This window comes from Capricornis sumatraensis, chromosome X (genome assembly GCF_032405125.1).
Source record: "Capricornis sumatraensis isolate serow.1 chromosome X, serow.2, whole genome shotgun sequence".
In the NCBI taxonomy this organism is placed as follows: Eukaryota; Metazoa; Chordata; class Mammalia; order Artiodactyla; family Bovidae; genus Capricornis; species Capricornis sumatraensis.
Genome location: NC_091092.1, coordinates 86,833,045 through 86,857,209, shown reverse-complemented (window position 1 = coordinate 86,857,209; position 24,165 = coordinate 86,833,045). Strand labels below are relative to the sequence as shown.

General features: G+C 40.5%; 1 protein-coding gene and 1 non-coding gene across 3 annotated transcripts; one reads left to right on the top strand and one right to left on the bottom strand.

The window, feature by feature from the left end:
• Positions 1 to 933: 933 nt before the first annotated feature.
• Positions 934 to 23,677, bottom strand: CLCN5 (chloride voltage-gated channel 5). Of its 2 annotated transcripts, XM_068962143.1 has the most exons (11): positions 23,558 to 23,677; positions 20,317 to 20,416; positions 15,850 to 16,037; positions 12,120 to 12,242; positions 11,044 to 11,250; positions 8,125 to 8,205; positions 7,346 to 7,888; positions 5,011 to 5,197; positions 3,626 to 4,024; positions 2,778 to 2,994; positions 934 to 1,143 (listed from the first exon to the last, which is right to left on the bottom strand). In XM_068962143.1, exons 1-11 carry the CDS (start codon positions 23,660 to 23,662, stop codon positions 1,053 to 1,055), a joined length of 2,241 nt encoding a protein of 746 aa, XP_068818244.1. In that variant the 5' UTR covers positions 23,663 to 23,677; the 3' UTR covers positions 934 to 1,052. The 2 variants fall into 2 exon arrangements, with proteins under 2 accessions (XP_068818244.1, XP_068818245.1); XM_068962144.1 differs by lacking the exon at positions 8,125 to 8,205.
• On the top strand, positions 17,602 to 17,682 carry TRNAE-UUC (transfer RNA glutamic acid (anticodon UUC)). The gene has a single exon. It is a non-coding gene; the product is annotated as a tRNA-Glu (tRNA).
• Positions 23,678 to 24,165: the final 488 nt, after the last annotated feature.

Genomic DNA, 24,165 nt, shown 5'->3' with positions numbered 1-24,165 from the left:
ACGAAGGAATGCATGAAAACACAGATACAGCTCGGAATCTTCCCTGGTTTACCAGTATGCAGTCTAGATTTGGTTCCCTTTACTGTTCTTCTATATTCCAGAAGCCGAAAGCACCATCACTCATGGAGGTGGCATCTGGGTAAGAGGATTAGTTGGGACCTCACAAAAATGTGAAAGACCTAGTCATTGACTTTGCTTAGAATTTTACTAATCGTTTCAAGGAAGCTGGAGAAAACATTCCTTGTCACTAACAAATGCATGGCCAAGTCTTTGTCTACTAGCTAACAAAGACCATCTGGAAAAATGAGCCTATTTGCAGACAAGGAGAAAATTCTATAACTTATCTTTGTGCACGTCAAAAGAGTACCAGGAACAAGCAAGCTATAAAAGTTAATCTCTTTAAATTCACTTAGAGGAGATTAACCAAAGCAGCATTGTCTTATAATCAGACATTAAAATTAACATGTACATAAACACACAAAACTAATAATGCTAAATACTGTAACAGGAACAAGATAATATTTGAACTGAATTCACAGTCTGGAAAATACCATTACTATTTTCCTTCTGGCTTTCCTTCCTGTGGCTGGAAAAGCAAAGCCCCTTAGTTTACACTTCATTTTCCACCAATGAGAGTTAAGAGTCCAAAAAAGTGACTTTTTCATGAGCTTCCTGCAGGCTATAGGTCAGGACATTTGGAATTTTTCTTGCATAGTTTTCAGTGATTGCATATTGGCTAACAATTATGTCTTAAATTAAAAAAATCTTTAAATAAAAAGAAAGAAATGAATTAAATCATAGCAATCTTGTTTACTCTTTCATGAAATCTTCCTAATCCAATATCACAGAAGCCTAATAGAATTTTCTCCTAAAGAGAAGAATAATTTCCAGAGATTACGTAGTGCAACTGGTTAATTTGCAGGAAAGAGACAACACGCTGATATAACTTCACCACCCAAATGTAGGAAATGTGTTTTGGGTACCCAGTTAATAAAATATATCCATGGTCTGCAATGTCCTTCCTGTTTTATATCCAGTACAACCCTGTGATTCTAGTTGAAGAGAATGGAATCAGGATCTTGGTTCGCCATCTGTGCTATATGCTTTAGCACATCCTTTTTGGTAATGATCCCAAGCAATCGCCTAAAAGATAAAATAAGACAACAAACAAAAATCAATCTGTAGCTAAAATAAAATTCACAAAGGTGACACTTTTCCTCCTCAGTCGTTTTCAACTTCGTCTTTGAACACAATTGGCACTTATAGAATGATAACAGGACTAGATTACATATACCAGGTAAATGGACCGATGCATAGGTCCCTTTAAGTATTACTTCCTCTAGGTGTTAAGTCCTGCTATTTGCTGTGTATATTACTCTCTCTATACATGTCTTACCTTTCATAACCCAGTTCAAATGTCCCTTTTCCAGAACACCTTTCCTGATCCTACGAGTCAGAACTAACTGTGCCCTCCTAGGAACAGTATGTTCTGTGCACATCTCTTCTGTAGTATTTGTCCAGTTTGCTCTGTTATCAGCTTCCCTATAACACCGCATACTCCCTGAGGGCAGAGGGTGGTCTCTTTGATTTCTGTCTCTCCCTAGAATCTAGTAGAATATGTTCTTCCATGAAGTTCAGATTTAGTTAAGATTGAATGAACCAGTTAGGGAAAGTCCCCTTACTGATTTCAATTCTGTAAAACATCTGTTACATTATTCAGAAATTTTAGAGGGTGAAATTCTTATATAATCACTAAGATCCCCTGGAGAAGGAAATGACAACCCACTCCAGTACTCTTGCCTGGAGAATCCCATGGAGGGAGGAGCCTGGTGGGCTACAGTCCATGGGGTCACAAAGAGTCGGATCGGACATGACTGAGCGACTTTACTTTCACTTTTCAGATTAACATTACCATGTTCACACAAACACACACACAGACACACAAAAAAACCCACCCTTCTCCTCAACCTGCTTTTTTTTTCCCAATAAAAATAACATGGCTTCCTTTACTTGATAAGAAATATCTCAGAAAGAGAGAGCCTTAGCCATGGGAGTCAGAAGACTTGTGTTTAAAGCCTACCTCAACTAGACATCAACTGTGCAAGTCATTAAACCTCACTGGAACTTGGTTTTCTCACCAGTAAATAATAACAACGAAGGTATGCAAGGACGAAATAACATACATATACTACCTGCTGCTGCTGCTGCTGCTAAGTCGCTTCAGTCGTGTCCGACTCTGTGCGACCCCATAGACGGCAGCCCACCAGGCTCCCCCGTCCCTGGGATTCTCCAGGCAAGAATACTGGAGTGGGTTGCCATTTCCTTCTCCAATGCGTGAAAGTGAAAAGTGAAAGTGAAGTCGTTCAGTCGTGTCCGACTCTTAGTGACCCAATGGACCCACCAGGCTCCTCCATCCATGGGATTTTCCAGGCAAGAGTACTGAAGTGGGGTGCCATTGCCTTCTCTGACATATACTACCTAGTACCATTTAAATTTCAGTGCTGCCTGTTCATAAGAACACAGTTATTTCCTTTGTAGGGGAGGAACTGAGTTATTTATGATATGCAACCAGCAGTTCACATCTCTCAAACCCACTATCTTCCCCAAACGTCTTCTCTATTATGACAATGAGAGAAACATATCCATCTTCATCTCAGAGTTTCCAAAAGGTCTGTAAGTGCTACTACTGTTCATGTGAGTTGGGCTCTTCTTTCTTTAATCTCTCTGCATTCTCTTTCTTTCTCTAACCCAATCTGATTTCACCAAAGAGCTCTCACCCATTGTGTGTAACCAGGCACTGCCGTAGTCCCAGCTTGCGGAAGATATCCACCACAATCTCCATGGGCGTAAGGTCAGTCACAGTGAAGGGGCTGAGATCCAGGATGTTCCGAAGCTTGAGGGTAGGTGGGGTGTATGGCGGCACTGGAGGAGAATGCTCGGTGAAATAAATGATGGAAGTGCTCACAACTCCATCCTGTTTTTTTCGAGCATTTTCTATTTGAAAAAAGTAGCGGGAGAAAGGTTAAAAAAAAGGACTCATTCTATCCTTCTGGCCCCTAACCAGTCCCCTCTCCCTTCTGTCTTCCCCATTTCATGCATGCATGCTTATTTATTGTATAGTTGAGATACAATGTCATGTTATTTTGAGGTGTACAGCAAAATGATTTTGTTCTATGGGCTTCCCTGGTGGCTCAAATGGTAAAGAATCCACCCACAATGCGGGAAACCTGGGTTCAATCCCTGAGTTGGGAAGCTCCCCTGGAGAAGGGAATGGCTACCCACTCTAGCATTCTGGCCTGGAGAATCCATGGACAGAGGAGACAGGCTAGAGTCCATGTGGTTGCAAAGAGTCGGACATGATTGAGCAACTTTCACATACACACACACACACACATGTAAACATACATATAAGTTGTTTGTCAGATTCTTTTCCATTACAGGTTATTATAAGATACTGAGTGTAGTTCCCTGTGTGATACAGCAGGTCCTTGTTGGTCATCTATTTTATATATAGCAGTGTGTGTCTGTTAATCCCAATCTCTTAATTTATCCCTCCCCTCCCCTCATGCATATTTATTTATTATTTCTATAGTGGACCTCCTTGTCCCCTTTATGAAATCCTTACCAATTGAAATAATGAGGTCTCTTCGGAGGACAAAACCCACAAGTCTTTGGGACTCCCGGGACACCACCACTGGGAAGCCACTGTAAGTTGTTTCACTGATTATGGTCTCTACATCTTCCACGGTCATACTGTCCTGAGTAAGGACAGTCAACAAAGGATCATTTCTCCGGGGTTTCATCACATCCATTGCCAGGGTCTTATGAGCAAACTCTTCTTTGGCTTCAAGAAAGGGGTACCCATTGAGACGGATGTGGGCATCATAGATGCCCTCCCGCCCAAGAGCATCTGCCACCCACTTGCTTGTCATAGCTGCAGCCATCAGAGGCACAATGTATTCCAAGCCACCAGTTAGTTCAAACATTATGACAACAAGAGAAACGGTCATCCGAGTCACCCCACCTGCAAAAATAGACAACAGGCTACTTAGTGAAGGCAGGAAAAGTAAAGGATTCATTACAGTTATGGACCTTTCACAGGCCCCATCCAGAAAAAGTTACTTACTGGAAACATCACTAAAAGGAGGCCCTTGCCTACAACTGCATAGACTCCTGCAACTGCATTCAAACAAGTTTACAATGGACATGAGTTACACTTCCAAAATAACCTCTACAAAAGATACCTCCTTCACTCTTTTTTCATTTGTTTATTGCTCCCCACCAACTCCCAATTATAAAAGTAATTGCATAAGATGTCTATGATTTGTATAAAACCACAGACGTGAGAGGTTCTCTGGGACATGCAGGCCCACTGTAGAATAATTGGAAACTATATATATCTTTAAAGTATATAAAGGAAAGTCTTACCTGTAAACTCACTGCCTAGAAATATGCTGAGTAAAAATTTCAAGTGACTTTTTTTCAGAACATATGTTTTTATATAGATGAATTTGTTTTATATGTTTAAATTCCCCACCGTGCCTTTTCTCCTAACTTTATGTTAGGAATACTTTGCATATTACTACAAATTTATTTAAACTGTATTTTAAAATATTAAACATATTAGCATCACATTCAGTGGCTCTATGGTATAGCATTATATGGATGTACCATAATTTATTTAACCAGTCCCTTATTGCACTTTTAGGTTGATTCCAGTTATTTGCTATTACACATAATACCATGATGAACATTCTTGTGCAGGTATTTTTGTCCAAATTTCTGGTTTCTTCCTCAATATGACAGAATTTGAGAGAATTCCTCTCAAAGGGGAGGAATGGAGATATATGGTAAAGAATGCCTTCTTAAAGCACTTGAAAATGGCAAACCCAACAAGAAATGGAGAGTTTTTTTTTTTTTAAACCTACAGTCAGTTATGTATAGTATAACTCATCTTTACAATGCCACCTGGGTAGCAATTTCTTTGAAATCAATGCAAACAATACTCACCCAAGCAGGCTGCAGCCCCAACCATCGCATAAAGGCCAGGAGTGATGCAATCTGCTCCTTGACTGCACCAGCTATTGAAGATGGCCCAGTCATGGTGGTAATAAGCCAGCTGTTCCATCCCAACTCCCAAAAGCCGACCTGCTATAGCACCAACAGCCATGCTAGGGATAAAAAGACCAGAAGGAATCTGCAAAGAGAAAGCAACAGATGGTCAGTGAGAAGTGACGTAATTACGTGGCACGTGATAAGGGCTAGAGGACTGACCCTCTGCAAAGCGAACAGGCCAATGACAATCTAACTATGCACTATGCTAGCAAGTGGCTGCAAAGATCTGTGTAACACTACAGGGACTAGAGGTTCTCTGGGACGTGCAGGCAAGTACAACTGCAAAGATGCTTACCCTGATTCGGGGTCCATCAGGCAAGAGCCTGAACTCTCCAGACCAACACAGAACTGGAGGTAGAAATTAAGCCTTTCCCAAAGAAAAAGGAAAATAGATGGAGTTTCTCATATATGCAGACAGTTTACCCAATTTTGAATTCTTATCAACAGCAATTACCCTTTATTGACTATCTACAATGCTCTATGTTGGATGCTCTACAGACTGGATTTTGTGGGTTCTTTACAACCATCCCAAGAGGCGAGTGTTATTATCCTCAATTCACAAGCGATCTAAGGTACAGAGAGTTTAAGAATTCATCCAAGGCCAAGATTTAGTAAATGTTGGTGATGGGTTTAAATGTAATGCTTCTAATCACTCTCATGTATTGAATCTTGACCCACTGCCCACACAAAAAGGATGGCATATGAGGTTTCAGTTTAACAGTATAAAAGAAAGAATAAATTAGTTTTTTAATGAGGTAGTGACTATGGTTGCATGACTATCCCCAAAAAGGAACCCCCATCTGTCTCCTCTTTTTTTTTTTGAACTCCTAGAATGTAACTGGGGCTTCTCTGGTGGCTCAGTCAGTAAAGAACCCAGCTGCAAAGCAGGAGACAAGGGTTCAATCCCTGGGTCAGGAAGATCCCCTAGAGAAGGAAATGGCAACCCACTCTATTATTCTTGCCTAGGAAATTCCATAGACAGAGGAGCCTGGTGGGCTACAGTCTATGGGGTTGCAAGAGTCAGACATGACTTAGGGACTAAACCACCACCACCAGGATACAATAATGCATTGTCAATTTTCTGTGCTAAGAGAGGGAAAATGATGACAGGGATAACCCAAACAGCAGATTATTTTAAAATAGCTTTGATTCTAGCATATATTTGAATTGGGGTGGGTCTGATGGTCTGCAAATTCACTTTTAAATGGAAGAATGAAGCCATGAGGTGCAAAGTAACTCAATAAGCACTGCAAATCTGTTCAACATGTTGAGGATGGATATGAATTCAGAGATTAGTGTACTCCCTAAACTGCATTGTTGGCCCTTATTTTCTGTTTTGAATCTATTTCTCTTGAGAATAGAGCAAATACATTGGTAGTTGAGTGCTAAAGAAAAGAAGGGCTTCCCTGGTGGCTACAGATAAAGAATCTGCCTGAAATGGAGGAAACTCAGGTTCAATCCCCGGGTCAGGAATATCCCCGTGTCTGGAAGATCCCCTGGAGAAGGGAATGGCAACCCACTCCAGTATTGTTGCCTGGACACATAAAAACCAAGGAAGATGAGGAAAATACAGATTTTCCTTCTTGATTTCTTCTGACACATGGAAATTATAATGAGTACTGAAAATAAAAGATACTGGCCTGATGTCAGCTTTTGATAATCTAAGTATTAATTTAGGGTGACCTATGAAGTTCTTGATAATTGGACACTGTTAACTGTAAAAAAATACATTTAGCTATATATTGGGTTGAACCATATGAAATTGCTATTTCAGTGGTTAAAATGGTTGGCAACTTCATTTGGTTCAACCAACTACTTTGCTTTATTGGTAAACGCCAAAGCCACTTTATAAGGACCAAAAATGTGCTGGTCAGATATTGTTTTGATACAAAATGCACTGGGATAAATACCTCACCATCCTTTTTGAGTGGCAAAATATGTTTTCCACAGAAAAGGAGAAAACATTTCTACTTTTAAAACCTCATCACTGACGTTTACGTTTGGCCTAAAACTAGGCTTGGGCAATTTTAGATAGCCATACAATTGTCTAAGAAGTTATGAGGATATTGAGGATATGTGCGGGTAAAAGGGGCCTGGGGTGGGTTAGTGGACAACGCTGGGTGAAGCTGAACATACCCCATGAACTACGAGAATTTTATGGTATCTTGGCTTTGCCCTGAAAACCTACAGACACACAAATATCCACGAAGGACCAAAAGAATCTCCTCACCTTCATGCCAAAGGTGAATATAGTGATGACAATTTTCAGTATGAGTGTCAAGGCCAGCTGCCACATTGCACTGTAGACTCCCACGCCAGCTGGTCTGTCGGGCAGCTCACCCGCCTTGCTTGTGTTGAAACGGTTCTTATAATCACAGAGTTTGGAGGAGTCCAGGAGGCCACAGTCATTGAACAGCTCAGAGATGAGCTCACTTGTGCTCACTCGGGTATACTCATTGGGGAAAGCCAGGATGGCAGTGATGGCTGTCACGACAAGAACCTCTACAACAGGATACTTGCCCAACTGGGTAGTCTTCCGCTTCCGACACCAGGCAATGTTAGTGCGGATAAAAAGAGCTCCCCACAGACCACCAAATATGCCCAGCAGAATGAAGGGCACAAGCTCAAAGAGATGCCATGGGGTGTGAAACTCCACATAAAATAGAACCAGGCGGCTGTTCCCAAATGGATTGATGGAGCGTAGAGTGAATGCTGCCACTAAAGCAGCGAAAAATGAACGCCACAGTGTTTTGAGGGGAAAGTAGTAGCTGACCTATAAGAGAAAAAGCGAGAAAATCAACTCAAGTCAATATGCAGGAACTATTTGGGGTGAAAAATTGTGCTGTGGCAATTCGAGCTAAGGATGAAAATGGCCTGGAAATTTCCAGTCCCGTGGCAAAGCACTAGAGTTGGGCAGAGCAATTCGGGACTGCAGTATACATAGACAATGGCAAGAATCCCTGGTACCAAATCACAAGCGTGGCTCTACAGACAGATAAAAGCAGTTACCTCTTCTAGGCTGAATAATACTCCACCAATAGGTGCCCCAAAGGCTACAGATACACCAGCAGCAGCGGCGGCTGACAAGACCTATGATTCAAAACTCAAAATTAGTGATAGGATAAGGCCACTTTCCTACCTTCAGTCACATTTTAAAGGGAATATTGGTGGCTACCAAATGTAAACAAAACAAAGAAAACTTTACCTGCTCTATACCCAGCTTATCAAAAATGAAGTTCAACATATATTTACTTTGAGAGCAAACATTATCTGCTGAATCTTGAACACATGGTTCACATGCTGGAACACGTAGAAGGCCTTGCCTTTGTAATTAATTTAGGCATGTACTTGATTCCAAATTATGCTCCCATCCCCCATACTCCCAATTCCACAACTGATTTATGGTCTGTAAGACCTATTCACCACCTAAATGAAGTATTTCCAGTTATGTAATTTACATAGCACTTTCTTTATAAAGAAAAGCTTTTAAAATGAGATTTTAAAGAGAGCTCTAATGATACAAACTTGAAATAACGATTGGCTCACAGCTAATCAGAAACTGCAAATATTCAGACAAGAGGTATTTAGAGTTTCCTGTACTATGTGCCCTACTCCACACCTAGTAACCTATGGAAACAGAAATAGGAGGGTGACTAGAAGCAAAGTTGGGGATAGATTTTGAAGGGAACAGTCCTAAGACCTAAGTGTGTCTAGGTGTGGCAAGGAAAAGGGTAAGGAGAGAGAGAAAGAAGAAGAAGCTGTCAGAGAGAAATTAAAAAGGACAAGGAGGTGGGGAAAGAGAGCAAGTGATATTTCAAGAGTACCATCTTTTTATGCAGTAGCCTTAGGCATGTGAATATAAAAAGTGCATGATAAACACACCAACACGCCAGAATTAATAGAACAAGAAAGTCAGTTTGTTGGATTCTGGTTGCTGTGGAGTGATATATGATGTGTGGTATCAAGGAGCTATTTTTAAAAGGAAGTTGAATAAAACTGACAGTTTTTAAAGAAAAAATAAAATGGTTCTTGGCAAATAGGTAGGTTTTTCTGGAAGTGCAAGATGGCCCAGGAAAATGAAGGGTATGGGGGGAACTCATCTCTGGTGCTAGCTGAGGAGGACTCTGAAATTCAAGACTAGAATGGCTTTCATCTAAGAAGGATGAGGACACTTAACACAGAACTTCAGAAAGGGGATTTCAGTGACCTTGTTTAGGATGAATTACGAGGGAGAGGAAGACTTGAACTGGCCAATAAGCTGTGGAGTGGAGTCTATCTATGCCCTTCTTTCTCAAATCTCTATTTTACGCTCAACCATCTGGCCACTATGACAAGGCCCGAGGCCATAAAAGGGTTACTGCCGATGGTGAGAACACCAGGAAAAAATAACTGCAAACTCTAAATAAGCAATAAGAAGTGAATGACATATTCAACTATCTATGAGTTTAGTTAGAAATATATGATATCTGTACAGAAAAACAACCAAATCAAACTCTTTCATTTTATAAGAACTGTTTGAACAAAAATGCCAATTTTATATGAAATAAAATGAAAGTAATCACCAATCTACAGTTTCAAAGTCACCTCTACTTATGCAAAACCAGCAACAATCAACACTTTATTCTTGCCAGTTAAAATGTTTTTTTTCATCTCTTTAGCTTCTGTTGTACATTACTCCTATCTAACAACTTCACCAATGTAAGACTGCCTTTATGTATTTGACAGATAGCTAAACAACCTACTCAGATTTTCCTCTCTCTCTCCTGCTAGCCTACCTCTCCTGCCAGGAATTTTTCCCCTTGAACCATCAAAATGTATTCCATATTTGAAATTTCAATATCTTTGAGTTTTCTTCTGAGTCTTATGGGGAATTTTGCTTTTGCTTTCAGAATAAATCACGAGGTTCTAATTTTGTGAAAAATCCTCTTCAATGAAATAACCTTGGTCTTGACCCATTCCATATGTGATTTCTTTGTAATTCAACAGAAAAAAAAAAGCAAGAACCATTATTTTCTCAAATTCTTAATTATAGCAGGAAAAAAGTAACCAATGAATTGGAACTTCTTAAAAAATGGTCTTCCTCCTCAAAATGACATATATTAACAACTGTATAAACATGAGAACAACTATAGAGATATCGCAGTGGGACTAATTTGCAGAGGTGGAGGGCAGGGAGAGAAAAATCGAATACAGAGAAACAAATACAGTATGCTGTTAGGTAGAAATAAAAGATATAAAAGCTGGCATCTGAAACACATGCTGAACTTATATTCTTTCACAGGAATAAACTTCTTTTAAAAGCCTTCCATTATTTCTTCAACTTATTTTGTAACAGAAATCACACATGCTTATATAGAATTATATATTAAGTCTTTACTTCTTCCTTACTAGCATCTACCTCACTTTCCCCCTCACCAGAAGTAGACATTTTTTTTAACAGTTTGGGGTGAAACCACTTCTCAGCCATTTTTTCAAGGAGCATATATACACACTTAACAGAAACATTAACTGACTTTTACTTTACACATTATTCTGAGATTGGCTTTTCAAAGTTTAATGGTATTTTATAGCCATCATTCCATGTTAGTATACCTAGCATTATCTCATTAAGAGCTACATGGGATTTTAGAGTATGGACAGAATATTGTTTATTCAGTCAGTCCCCCACTGATGGCCATTTGGATTGCTTCAGTTTTTCACGATGTTGAGAGATGCTGCACTGACTATCCCCACACACCTTTGTTCACACATGGTAGAATGTCTGCAGGATAAATTTCTAGAAATGGAACTTTTGGGTCAAAGAGTATTTGCATTAACACCAGTAGAATCCCCCAATTCTCATCCCAGATTGTACCATTTGTGCTCTCACCAAAAAAAAAAAAAAAGAGAGAGAGAGAGAGAGACACTGGTAAAGTCATTTGTTGTTACCTCTCTGCGCTTGGCTTCATTCTTCCTGTATTTGTTGAAACAGTGGCATAGGATGTTCCCACAGCAGCAAGCCACGTGCACTAGGGGGCCCTCTTTGCCCAGGCTCAGGCCAGATGACACTGCCAGTACCAGTGTGATGGTTTTGATCATCAGGGTCCACTTACCCAAATAGCCCCTAATAATGAAACCACTCAAGATAGTTTTTATCTGCAGGTTAAAAACAGATTGAACACGGAGTAAGTAAGGAAACAAGGCTAAGAAGCAATAAATCTGGTCCTCATTATAGAAACTGCACCTTTTAAACAAGTGATACATAAAAGCTTGAAACAGTGATTCAAGTTTGGGAGGGGACCCAGGAGACCAAGAAAATGAGAAATGTTCTTAAAACTTTTATGTTCCCTTTTCTTTTGGGGGTGGGGGGGCCGGCATGTGATAGCTGGGCAAGGGAGTACTGTTAAGTATGAGAGTGCATGTGTGTGGAGAAGGGGCAGCTGAGAGGGAGGGTGTTTTTCTTACTTTCCCTTACTAGTATAGCCTTGACTCTCTGCCAAAAAATCTGTAGCTATCACTTGATCAGGAAACAGAGAGAGGCAAGGCCATCCAGGTAACCTAAAATCTCAGTGGTTTCGGTCACTATCAAGTAATCTAAACCAAAAGTCGTTAGAAATAGGGTTTTAATCACCCTCCTTCTAGCCCAAATCATGTTGTAAAAAATGTAGCAAAATAGTTCCATTTCTTCTGCTCTAAAAAAGCTGACAGTACCACTATTTTTTCAGACCAGAATCCTGCAATCTACCCTAAAAGCTTCTTGGTTAGGGAGTCAGGGAATTCTTCAGGGGGCTGGTTCACCAGGAACCCGTAGGAGGCTAGGAATCAATTCCTTTAAATGTATATGTGGCCCAGTCTGGGAGGAAACTTAAGGGAAGATCTAGAAAGGCCCTAGACTGCCTCGGGATCTGATCTCATTTAATATTCAACTGCAGTATATGCTGGAATACATATTAAATGGTTTCAACTAAAAAGGATTAATTGTTGTTACCACTTATAAACCATTATAAACCATTTTAGAGACTCACCTCAGGGATTCCAGAGCCACAGGCATAAGGTGCAAACACCTTGACAAGAGATACAGCAAGGAAGGCAAATAGGAGAGCCCAGAGGACGTACATGAAATAATTGACTATGTAGGCAAAGGCTCCCTGGAACAGGGGAAAAGAAAGAAGTTGGTTTTAGCCTAGACAACCTCAGTGAGGCATGCAGCTCTTAAGTAATGGGTTTTCAGGAGAGGAGGTCAGAAAACAAACAAACAATATTAAATTGCTCAAAATGTTTCTTCCAGACTGCCAGCAAAGCAACTACTAAAACACTGTCAGCTCATTTGCTACAGAAAATGAGAGGCTTTGTTCCACCCAAAGGAAAGTGAGGATGGCTTCTAAGGATGGACAAGAATGAAAATGTAAATTCACTTTCTATATGAGTGCTTTGATAGATTTTGTAGTCAAATATATATATATATATATATATATATATATACTATGTCGATTTCATTAAAAGTCTTAGCAGTCCTTTTATTGGAATGGCTGAACCTTGGCTACACATTTCAAGCGAAGGCTGGCTCTAGAATTCCATTAAATTCACCTTTGGCTACTACCTACCTTGGTGTCAAATTCTCATAGGCGGTTATAAAATTCTTGGGTGTTTTTCTTAAAACAAGCAATGATATTCTGTAGAGATGACCACATCTTTGAGAGAATTTTGCCAGTATAGTAGCAAAGGTGTAGTCGTTGAGTAGCAACAAGAATATGCAGTAAAACATTTTGGGCTGTGACCATCAGATAAAATCAGTGAGATGTCAGCCCAAAGAATAAAACAGAGATGACTATTTTTAAAAATGGAAATAATATACTTATTCTTATATCAGAATTATATATATATTATTATATATTATAATGAAGTCTGCCAGAAAAGAAATCTAATTTTGACCATTAGTAAGGATTCACCACCATTAAAAGCCTTGCAAAATAGCTATGCCTAAAAAAAAAAAAACAATATTTTGAACATTGGCATATGACACTTGATGACAGAAACATTAGAAGTTGAAACTCACTCAAATTACATGGATCACAAAACTCAGCGGACTTTTGCTGTCTTAAAACCTCCCTCCATGGGATTCTCCAGGCAAGAGTACTGGAGTGGGTTGCCATTTCCTTCTCCAGGGGATCTTCCCGACCCAGGGATCAAACCCAGATCTCCCACATTCCAGGCAGATGCTTTAACCTCTGAGCCACCAGGGAAGCCCCTTAAAACCTAAAACACTATCAAAAAAATTCATTGACCTAGACAAAGAGAACCAAAACACTTAGGTTTTTTTTTTTTCTGAGTTATAATTTTGACATAGGGTTCCCATTATTTTAGTCCCTGAGAGGAACAAACGATTGCTCTCTCTTGGCCTTTAGAATGTAGCTAGGGAGGAAGAATACTCTATGAGGAGGAAACAAAGAGGAAAGGGGAAGAAAGGAGAAAATGGCTGAAACTGACTAGAGGCAGAGACCAGGAGGCCAAGTTCTTGGCAGCAGAACTCTTTAAAACCCAGAACTAACTCTCCCCAGGTAAGGATTTCACTCATTAAAAGGACAGCCAGAGAAAGTTTTCACCTGAGCAAAGCTCCAATTTGAAAGTTATGGTTGGAACACTTAAACACACATATACATAGCTCTAAAGGAGTAGCTTTGGGGAGCCTTGTGGTGATGGAATAACACTTCTACATTTTGACTGTGGTGGTGGCTACACAAATCTACATACGTGCTAAAATTACAGTGAACTGTGCGCCTGCACATACACACTCACTCTCTCTCTCCTTCCCCTTCTTTCTCTTCTATGCTCATAAAATGGGTGAAAATAAGGTCTGCAGGTTGCAACAATGTCACATTCTTTGTTTTGCTAGTGTACTATAAACACTTTGGCCACCTGATGTGAAGAGCCAACTCACTGGAAAAGACCCTGAGGGTGGGACAGATTGAAGGCGGGAGGAGAAGGGGATGACAGAGGATGAGATGGTTGGATGGCATCACCAACTTGATGGACATGAGTTTGAGCAAACTCTGGGAGATGATGAAAGACAAGGAAGCCTGGCATGCTGCAGTCCATGGGGTCACAGAGTCAGCCATGACTGAGGGACTGGCCAAAAACAAACACTTAAATGTTAGGGGCTTCCGAGGTGGTGCTAGTGGTTAAGAACCTGCCTGCCAATGCAGGAGACATAAGAGATGCTGGTTTGATCCCTGTGTTGGGAAGATCCCCTGGAGAAGACCATGGCAATCCACTCCAATATTCTTGCCTGGAGAATCTCATGGTCAGGGGAACCTAGCAGACTACAGACCATAGGGTTCCAAAGAGTCAGTCACAACTGAAGCGACTTAGCACAAATGCACACACACTTATGTCATGACTGGGGGAGGCTGGGTGAAGGGTATGGGAACCTTCTCGTACCTTGCTTTGCAACTTCCTGGGAATCTATAACTACTTCAAAAATGAAAGAGTTTTAAAAAATCAAGGGAATCACACACACACACACAAACACACACACACACACAGACTCATGCTAAATTCCAGGGCTTCTCAAACTTTTCTCCATCCGAGAGGATGGGGGTGGGGTACCCAGACAGGAGCAGAGCTGAAATAGAGATTCTGTTTTATCTTAAACATGGAAATCCTTCATTCCTTTATAACAACTGTTTACATTTAATTTTTTTTTAAAAATTTCTTCCAAATACTTGGGAAACACTGATACTCTGGGGAGGCACACAGCACATATGCTGAGGTTTCACATACCCTCCGGTATGCTGACCTTAACCTGGTTTGAGAAGCACAAACATAAACTTCTCACACGTATAGTATGTAGTTAATCCTCTAATTGACCTCTTTCACAAGCCAATATGCATAGTCAGATATGTACATAAATACTCTTATTTCTGACATTGTTTTCTTACCCTTCTTTTGCCTTGACTGAGTCTAGGGCGGTGGTGTGCCCTTCAAATTGTTTGTGGACCAAGGTAGGTATGAAAATACATTTTAAAAGTACAAACAACTATTCCAGTCTTGCCCTTCTCACTTTCCTAACACAGTAGATGAGGAGTGAGCTGAGATGGTACCTGTTTTAGAAGTACCTATGTAGAAGCCAGAGTGGAATTGGGAGTTGAGAGTTATTTCATGCGCTTTTGTGTTCAGTAGGAGAGATCTAACACACAGATCAAGTGGTAAGAGAAAGGTAAGGAACTGAAAAACAAAGTTACTTTTATATCCAAAACGATTTGCTAGAAGACAAGGACAAATGAAATTTTAATTTCAAAAGGGGGCCATGAACAATCTTATTCCTGGGTTTCTGGTATTTTGCTAAGGAATATATATTTTTTAATGTTCTAATACAATGCTCAGGGAAAATCTGCTTAAACACATTTTTAACCCATTCCATCTTTTGTTAGAAATTATAGCTTATCTGTTGGCTGACTATGGCATTTCTACGGAAATTACTAGAGAAAGATTCAGTCACACCGCATACTAAGAAGAAACACGGTTTGTTAAAAATACGCAAAAAAAATTATTTTGTTGTATAAGCATCAAACTCCACATGTCAGAAGATATAGAAACAACGCTGCACTTAAACCACAGAGAAAGGCAGCTGGCACTGGTTCCCCTTTTCCTGAAAAGTAAAGGAAGATTCCACAACTGGCACGAGGACAGTATAAGAAATGAAGTAAATGTAAGAATTATTAAGTCAGCAGTTCAGAGATCTTCACCATGTGTTACCTCATTTGTGCTGATAATAAGCTGGGACCAGCTATTCCACTCTGGGCATTTGTCTCTATTTTCAAAGGTGACATGGTTGGAGTTCCAGCAACAGTGTTCATGGTTAAACCAGATTCCTGATGTGCATATACCTTCTTTTAAATCTGTCATCCAGTGAGCAGAGATGTCTATCAAGCCAGCTAGGGAACCTGATTTGAGGGAAGTGAAGGAAAGGTTACGGTTGTAAGAGAAAATAAGGGAAAAGGAATCACAATAATGGACAACTATACACATTTTCATTCTGTTTGCAATCTCCTTCTGCAACCTGATTGTCTGCTTACTTCTTACCTATTATCTCTGATAGATTTTAGCTGTTTCAAATGCCTGTTCAAGAGGGGAAAAAAGCATTGTCTACACTAAACACTGTGTCTGCAGAATTTCTATATGGGAAACTTAGAAGAGAGCAAAGTGGTTGGGTTGGGGCTGAGGAGTGGATTTGACTTTTAGCTGCCTCACCTGGCAAAGACTCTGCTTTGACTGAGAGTTGATGAAGACTGATCCATAAAGAAAGTCAAGTTTATTAAAGATTGTTTTATTCTCACTTTATACATAAGACTGAGAAAATGTGAACTGCCCATGTTGCAGAATATTATATGACATGTATTTGAGATGGCTTGATGGGGGCAGTTGATGAAGACTCTAAGGAGAAGGGCTCAGTCTTAATACTGATTTGGCACCAGGAACGAGGGAATTTGAGCAATGGCAGGAAAGCATTCTAGGCTAAGGGAATGGAATTTATAAAAGCAGAAATTGTGATGTACATGGGAGATGAGATGAAGCTATAGGCAGGCTGAAGCCTCCTGAGCCTAGGGCATGAACTGGTTTTCTTAGTGAGAAGAAGGAAAAAATATTTTATATAGATCATTCCTCAAAGAAAATTATGAGAATGATTATGAGGATTATGAGGATTCGTGCACTATGGCTAATAGACTGATAGGGTTAAGATAGTTATACTTTCAATTCTGGCCTTCTCATCATTTCTGTTATCCAGATGAGAAACACTGGAATAAAGAAATTAAATGGTTTAGAATCGTGCTTTAGGGAAATAGCAAAGACATCATAAAATTCACAGCCCCTGAATTCCCAGACTGTTCCTGCATTCAGACACACTGCTTCTATTGTTGCTCTCCAATGCTTAAAAACAAAATACCCTGTGTGTATGAGGGGAAGGAAAATATTCACTGACCACCTAGTGACAAGACATACATTAAAAAGTTGAGGATATTACGCCTATGTTCCAACAGGCTGGAGGCTATACCGTGTGTATGTTTTGGTAGGTGCTAAGAGTGTTAATACAGGTTATTTACACACTTGAACAACCTAGTCAAATCTGACAAACTGTTTGAACCTACTCTCGGCTACTCCAGCCCCCATCGTCTCTTCCTTCTAAACCCTATTGCACTTATTGCCTGAATTCAGAAAACTAAGTGATGTTAAAGAGTTTGGCTAATTCTCTGGTTGTTTCATGTGTGTACGTCTTATTCTACCTAACCCTGGTACCCTGCATCCTATCCTCCCTTCTATGTCTCCCTCTTCTTTTCCCAGTTGGTTTCTTCCCTGGTTACAAATTTTAGCAGGTTTCCCCTACCCTAAAGAATGCAGTGCTTCCAGCTGTCCATGCTATCATTTCATGCTTCTGTCCCTGCTCTCCTTCCAATGACCACCCAGTAGCTCCAAAACTTCTACAATGGTTGCCTCCCCTTGAAGTCTGGCTCCTGGGACTCCCTGGTGGTCCAGTGGTTAGGACTTGGTGCTTTCACTGCCAGGGCCCAGGTTCAATCCCTGGTCCAGGAGCTAAGATCGGGCATGCCACTAGGTGCAGCCAAAAGAAAAAAAAAAAATCTGGCTACTAATATTTATCTAAGATTTTTTTCAAGGTCACCTGTATCCTCCTAACTGCTAAACTATATAACCCTTTCTCAGCCCCCTTCCTTCTCTTCAGCCTCTGTGTAATATTTGACATTACAGCCCACTCAGTGTATTATGAGCCAGCTCTAAACTGTCCAGACCATATTCTCTCTTCTGTACGAGCCAGAGAATGGGCAGCATTTACACCCTAGACCATGGGTTGGAAAACTATGGTCTGAGGGTCAAATCCACCTCTGCGTTTTTAAATAAGGCTTTTCTTGGTCACAGTCCAGTTTGTTTGTGTACCTACTATCTACGGCCACATTTGTGTTACAGAGACCATTTGGCCCACAAATCCTAAAATACTTAGTCTGGCTCTTTACAGAAAAAGCTTGCTGACCCCTGGCCCAGAAATAATCTTTGAAAACTGTTATGAATGAACGGTTTCTCATTTGCTGTAATTTTTTTTTTAAGCAAATGGACCTGCAGAGATTTAACTAACATAAAAAACACAGGATAGTCACCAGATTTGGCTGTAACACACGAGCTGTTACCAAAGTGCACAGAATGAATCAAATAACAAACCGGATTTACTGTGTGGTAGCCTGATGCCTCAAAAGTATCTGGGGGTAAACAAGCCTACTGGATCTTAGTTTCCTATCCCATGACAAAGAAACAAGGGGTGGGATAGTGGAGAGTTAGTTTCTATGCATTGGAGAGGCAAGGGCAATGCCACAGCGTTCAAAAAAAATGGGGGTGTTTTATGTAAACAATGTGGCACATGGTGAACATCCCCTGCGTGTCTCCCCGAGGAGCCCACTGATGGGAGATCAGGAGATGGGGCTGCGGGGTGCTATGACAGAATGGCAGCAGCTCCCACTAGCTGCTGTGATCATTTTATACGCCACGGCTCATGAATTATCTCTAAGTAACAGGAGCTTGTGAACAACTGGGTGCTGTGCTGAGTGGTATACATGTTGTACTTCATTTAATTCTCACAACAAACTTGCAAAATAGGTACTTTTATTATCCTTATTTTACAAGTCAGTCAACTAAAGCTTTCAAGGGTTAAGAAACCTGCCTAAAGTCACAAAACTAGCAATTGGTAGGGCTGGGATTCAAACCCAAGAGGCCACAAACTAGAGCCTGTGCTGTTAACTACCATTCCATCCCAACCACCTCCTGATTTCCCACCTAACTTCTATTTTAGCTCATTATTCCTAGTCTTCCTAGACCCATTTTTTTTTAATGCCATGGGAATATAAATCTCAGCATTTCTGCCTGGTATTCTTGGTTTTCTGCTGCCGCCACAGGAGGGGAAGCCTGCTTAGGGACCTGTTTTGAAGCTGTATTGCAAAGCAAGTATACTATTCTTGCTGCTGTTGCTGCTAAGTCGCTTCAGCTGTGTCCGACTCTGTGCGACGCCATAGATGGCAGCCCACCAGGCTCCACCATCCCTGGGATTCCCCAGGTAAGAATATTTGAGTGGGTTGCCATTTCCTTCTCCAATCCATGAAAGTAAAGAGTGAAAGCGAAGTCGCTCGGTTGTGTCCAACTCCAGTGACCCCATGGACTGCAGCCTACCAGGCTCCTCCGTCCATGGGATTTCCCAGGCAAGAGTACTGGAGTGGGGTGCCACTGCCTTCTCCGATACTATTCCTAGATAGACCATATAGCTGAGTGGCTTAGGAGCTTGATGGAGAAGGCAGGAAAAGGTAGTACCATCCCAGTACTCAACCACCATGAAAGAATAAGAGTGTAGGCCCCTTAAGGGTATGAGTCATGTCCTACATATTTTAACCCTAAATGAAGAGAGAAGATGTTTAAGAAGTAACTACAAAAATCTTTCAAGAAGTCCTCTTCTACATCTTCTTTCCTAAATCCAACGTGAAAGAAAGCGAAAGTTTTAGTCACTCAGTCATGTCTGACTCTTTTGCAACCCCATGGACTATCACCCACCAGGCTCCTCTGTCCATAGGATTCTCCAGGCAAGAATACTAGAGTGGGTAGCCATGCACTCCTCCGGGGGATCTTCCTGACCCAGGGATCGAACCCAGGTCTCTTGCATTGGAGGCAGGTTCTTTACCCATGTGGGATATGTTAAAAAAACAACTGGGAATTCCCTGGTGGTCTGGTGGTTAGGACTTGATGCTTTCACTGCCAGGGCATGGGTTCAATCCCTGGTCAGAGATCAAGATCCTGCCAGTCACAGAGTTGCTCCCACCCCTCCCCCCCAAATGAAAACAACAAGATAAAAACCCCATCTCCAACAGAAAGGTTCTTCCTCAAGATAAGCTCCAAAAGTCAGGGCTAACAGCACCTTAAGATGGATACAATATTTTATAGTATACAAATACACTTAAATGTGTTTCCTTATTTAATCTCATTTATTTAATGAAGGAGATGAGGTATCAATACCTCTTTACAGTTGAGGTCATCAAGCTTCCAAAAGGTCCATGAGTGATTTCTTTCATGTAGGAAAACAATAAAGCACAGCATTCATTTCAGTTCATGACTTGGGGAATGGGCACACCACAATTTTAGGAAATTTGTTTAGAAAGTTAACATGGTTTACCATACCTGATAAAAGCCCAATAAGTAGCATCAACAACCAGCCAGAAAAAGCATCGCTCACACTGTGAATTAAGGCCCATGTTGATTCTTTGCTTTTGTTGGTAATCTAGGGAGAAATGAGAAAACATTGATAGATTTTACACACACCCTTGCTTTTTCACATCAAAATGTGCAATAAAGAAACACAAAGACAAACCTATTGATTAGGAGACCAATTTAGAGATACTTCTCAAATCTTTGGCTGAACCAAAGTCACCAAGAACTTTGAGGTTTATTGAACCTTGTTTTACCAAACCCCACCTTTATCTCCAGTATTGCAATGCCTGCAAGTACCTTATTCAAGGCTTCCCTATTTAGTAGCTAATTTCTTTTGTTTTTAATAAGGCCTTTGTCTTTTATTTATTATTTCTGGCTACACTGGGTCTCTGTTGTTGCACATGGACTTTCTTTAGTTGTGGTGAGCAGGGGCTACTCTTTGTTGCAGAGTAGAGACTCCAGGCATGCAGGCTCCATAGTTATGGCACATGCGCTGAGTTGCCCCATGACATGTGGGATCTTCTTGGAGCAGGGATCAAACCCATGTCCCCTGCATTGGCTGGCGGATTCTTAACCACTGGACCACCAGAGAAGCCTTCTAGAGATTGTTTTGTTGTTGTTGGCTGTGCTACGTCTTCGCTGCTGCTCAGGTTTTTCTCTAGTTGCGGAGAGCAGGGCCTACTCTCTAGTTGTGCTGAATGGGCTTCTCACTGTGGTGGCTTCTCTTGTTCTGTATTATGGGCTCTATGGTGCCTGGGCTTCAACAGTTGCAGCACGTGGGTTCAGCAGTTGCAGTTCCCAGGCTCTAGAGCACAGGCTCAACAGTTGTGGCACACAGACTTACGGGCTTAGTTTAGTTGCTCCTTGACTTGTGGGATCTTCCCAGATCAGAGATTGAACACATGTCTCCTGCATTAGCAGGCAGATTCTTTACCACTAAGCCACCAGGGAAGCCCCTTAGCTGCTAATTTCTTATAACATCAACCTGTTTTGCTTACTATAGTGGTCTCCTTCTGGCCTGGACATCAGATAGTCCAAAAATGGTCTCACAGAAAATAGTCTGATTGTTTTTCAAAGAATAAATAAATATGGGCTTATTTGAGTGGTGAAAATACAATCTGAAGTTTACTACATGGGGCTGTAATTCAGGTCAGGCAAATTCTAGGACTTGATACCACAAACCCCTAACTGTACAGTGATTATAGTTCCTAAATGATATTAGGGATGATCTCTTTCATTTTCAAAAACCTGCTGGGAATATCTGCAGCTATCAAGAGGTACACAAATTTTTACCTTTTTAGGCCCTAGCCTTGTCAATTTAGCTCTTCAGTGCTCACATTTCAAAACCAAGCATTCTGACAACTTTGGCATTAGTACTTCTCCTTTCTCGGCCTCTGTTTCTTATCTTTGAAATGGAAAGTGAGCTACCCCATCTTGATCTACAGCTACATCATGAGTAATAAATTATTGTGTGCATGTGCTGTGCTATGCTTAGTTGCTCAGTCATGTTCGACTCTTTGCAACCCCATGGACTGTAGCCTGCCAGGCTCCTCTGTCCGTGGGGTTCTCCAAGCAAGAACACTGGAGTGGGTTGCCATTTCTTCCTCCAGGGGATCGTCCCAACCCAGGAATAGAACTTGTGCCTCCTGCATCTCCCTGCATTAGCAGGCAGATGTTAAAAGCACTTTAAAATTTCATTTAGACTCATGACTTTAAGTTTCCAATTGAAATGCTTAAAGTAGATGAGGTGACACTTCCCTGACAGTGTTTCCATTCAGATGATGAACAGCTAATGCTTAAAAAAAGGTCTCCTTGAACATTTGATAAACACATTTCAATTGATTCTGAATTATTATTATTTGATATAATGTGTCTCAGATACAACCATATTGATATAATGGGAAATGTGCTCTTGTCATATCACAGGTGGCTTTCCCAATCTGAGTAACATGCTGAATAAGCAAATGATGACAAACTAAACTCTGAATTATATAGAGAAAAAAATTCTAAGGCTATAAAACTATATTTTAAAGTCTGCCTGATGAATTAATATAATAGAAAGAATATATGGATATGTTCCCAAATAGCATGAATCTTATTAAAAAACAAAATGTTTTATAGAGATCACCTTTTGGAGTTAGGAGAAGAAAACTCGGTGGGATTATCACAAATCTAAGGATCACAAAGAAATTTCTCAAAACCTGTACCTGGGACAATCCTGGGCTCAGGTGGTCATGAGAAAAGCAGTTAGGAGCCAGGAAAGGAATGAAAAGTGACCTGAACCTGACGGCTCAGGAGAGTCACTCAGGTCTGAAAGGAGGAAATCAGGAACTCAGGAGAAAATGGAGTCAACTTAAAAAGCAAATTTTAAATTTGGACTCAAAGCAGAAATAGTAAGAAAGAAAAAGAAAAATCATACCTACTGTTGGTTGAAGACATGTTCCCCACTGAATCAGGATGATGGGGGCTGAGGCCCCCTACCTTTTGAATAAGCTCTCCACATGCTCCTGACTCAGACTAGAAATTGTGATTCCCTGATTTAAATGATACTCAGCAGTAAGTTAAAGGCAAATGACCTTGGTGGGCTACTCTGAGAAGTTTTCACATTACTTTGAAAAGACAAAAGTAGGGAGGTTCTCTTGTCACATTCAAAACAAAACTGAGCCATAGCTCTAAGTACTTCTATTAACTATCATACTAAATTGTCATTGATTTGAGTTTGATTGGTCTTGCCGTTTTTTTTAGTTGAGTGAGTAAATGTGCTTTGGTTTTATACTTTTAAAAGAGCTATAATCACAGGTTTATCCTGTAAGCTTCAGTAAACACTCTTTTCCTTTAAAAAAAAGTCCACTTACTTTTCTTAGTTGTAAAACTTCTGCTTCAAGGGAAAACCATAAAGAAAGATGAGATGGGGAAGAAAGATTTTTGAAATTTATTTTGGTCCCTCCCACCAACTGTTTTCACCCTTCTACATAGGCATTTACACCCAATGATCCTTTTTAACCGCTCGCGCACTATAGGAAGATAAATCATTAAATATAAATTATTTTCAAGATGCCTTAAAAATAAAAATAAAATAAAACCTTACATGGCCAACAGAAAATAAATTCAGCCACATCCAGGGTAGAGGGTTATATATGTAAAGAATATATATTTTCAACTTCTTCTGATGTTTCCTAACACTCAGCTCACAAAGCATCTTTTGTCTTACCTCTCGGTGCCTATCCCGGTCTCGAGACTTCTCTCTCACCCAATCAATTGTATTGAAATCATCATAGGTCCCCACACCAGGGATTGGCTCCTCCAAGAAGTCCATTATCCTATTTGAAGAACCTATTCCTCCACCATTGTATGACCTATTCTCTGGATTGAACAGAAAGAAGATATTAGTAATACAGACACTCTGGACGTTTTTAATACCTTTTTTTTGAGCACCAGGAGGTGAGCCCTGAAACTCTCAGATGACTAGTTAGGGTATGTTGATAAAGCAGAATGATCACCTGGCAGGAACATCCTTCACATTCAGAGGTTTTTGTGGCTTAGGCACAAAATGATGAGCGTCTCGAGGCAGTGTGAATGGAAAGGGACAGATGAGAACGACAGTACAAAGGGAGAACTGACAGGAGTTGAAATACAGGGTAAAAGGATGTATGAAACAAAAGACAAGAGCTTGGAGCAGTTTAGATATTTCAGTTTATGTTTGGGGAAGAAGACAAAAGGGTCAAAGGTTTTTGCAGACAAATTACATCAGAAGCCATTTTATTAATGCATTTACAAGGCAGTAATTCAATCCTCAGAGGTGGCTTTTGCCTGAGTAGG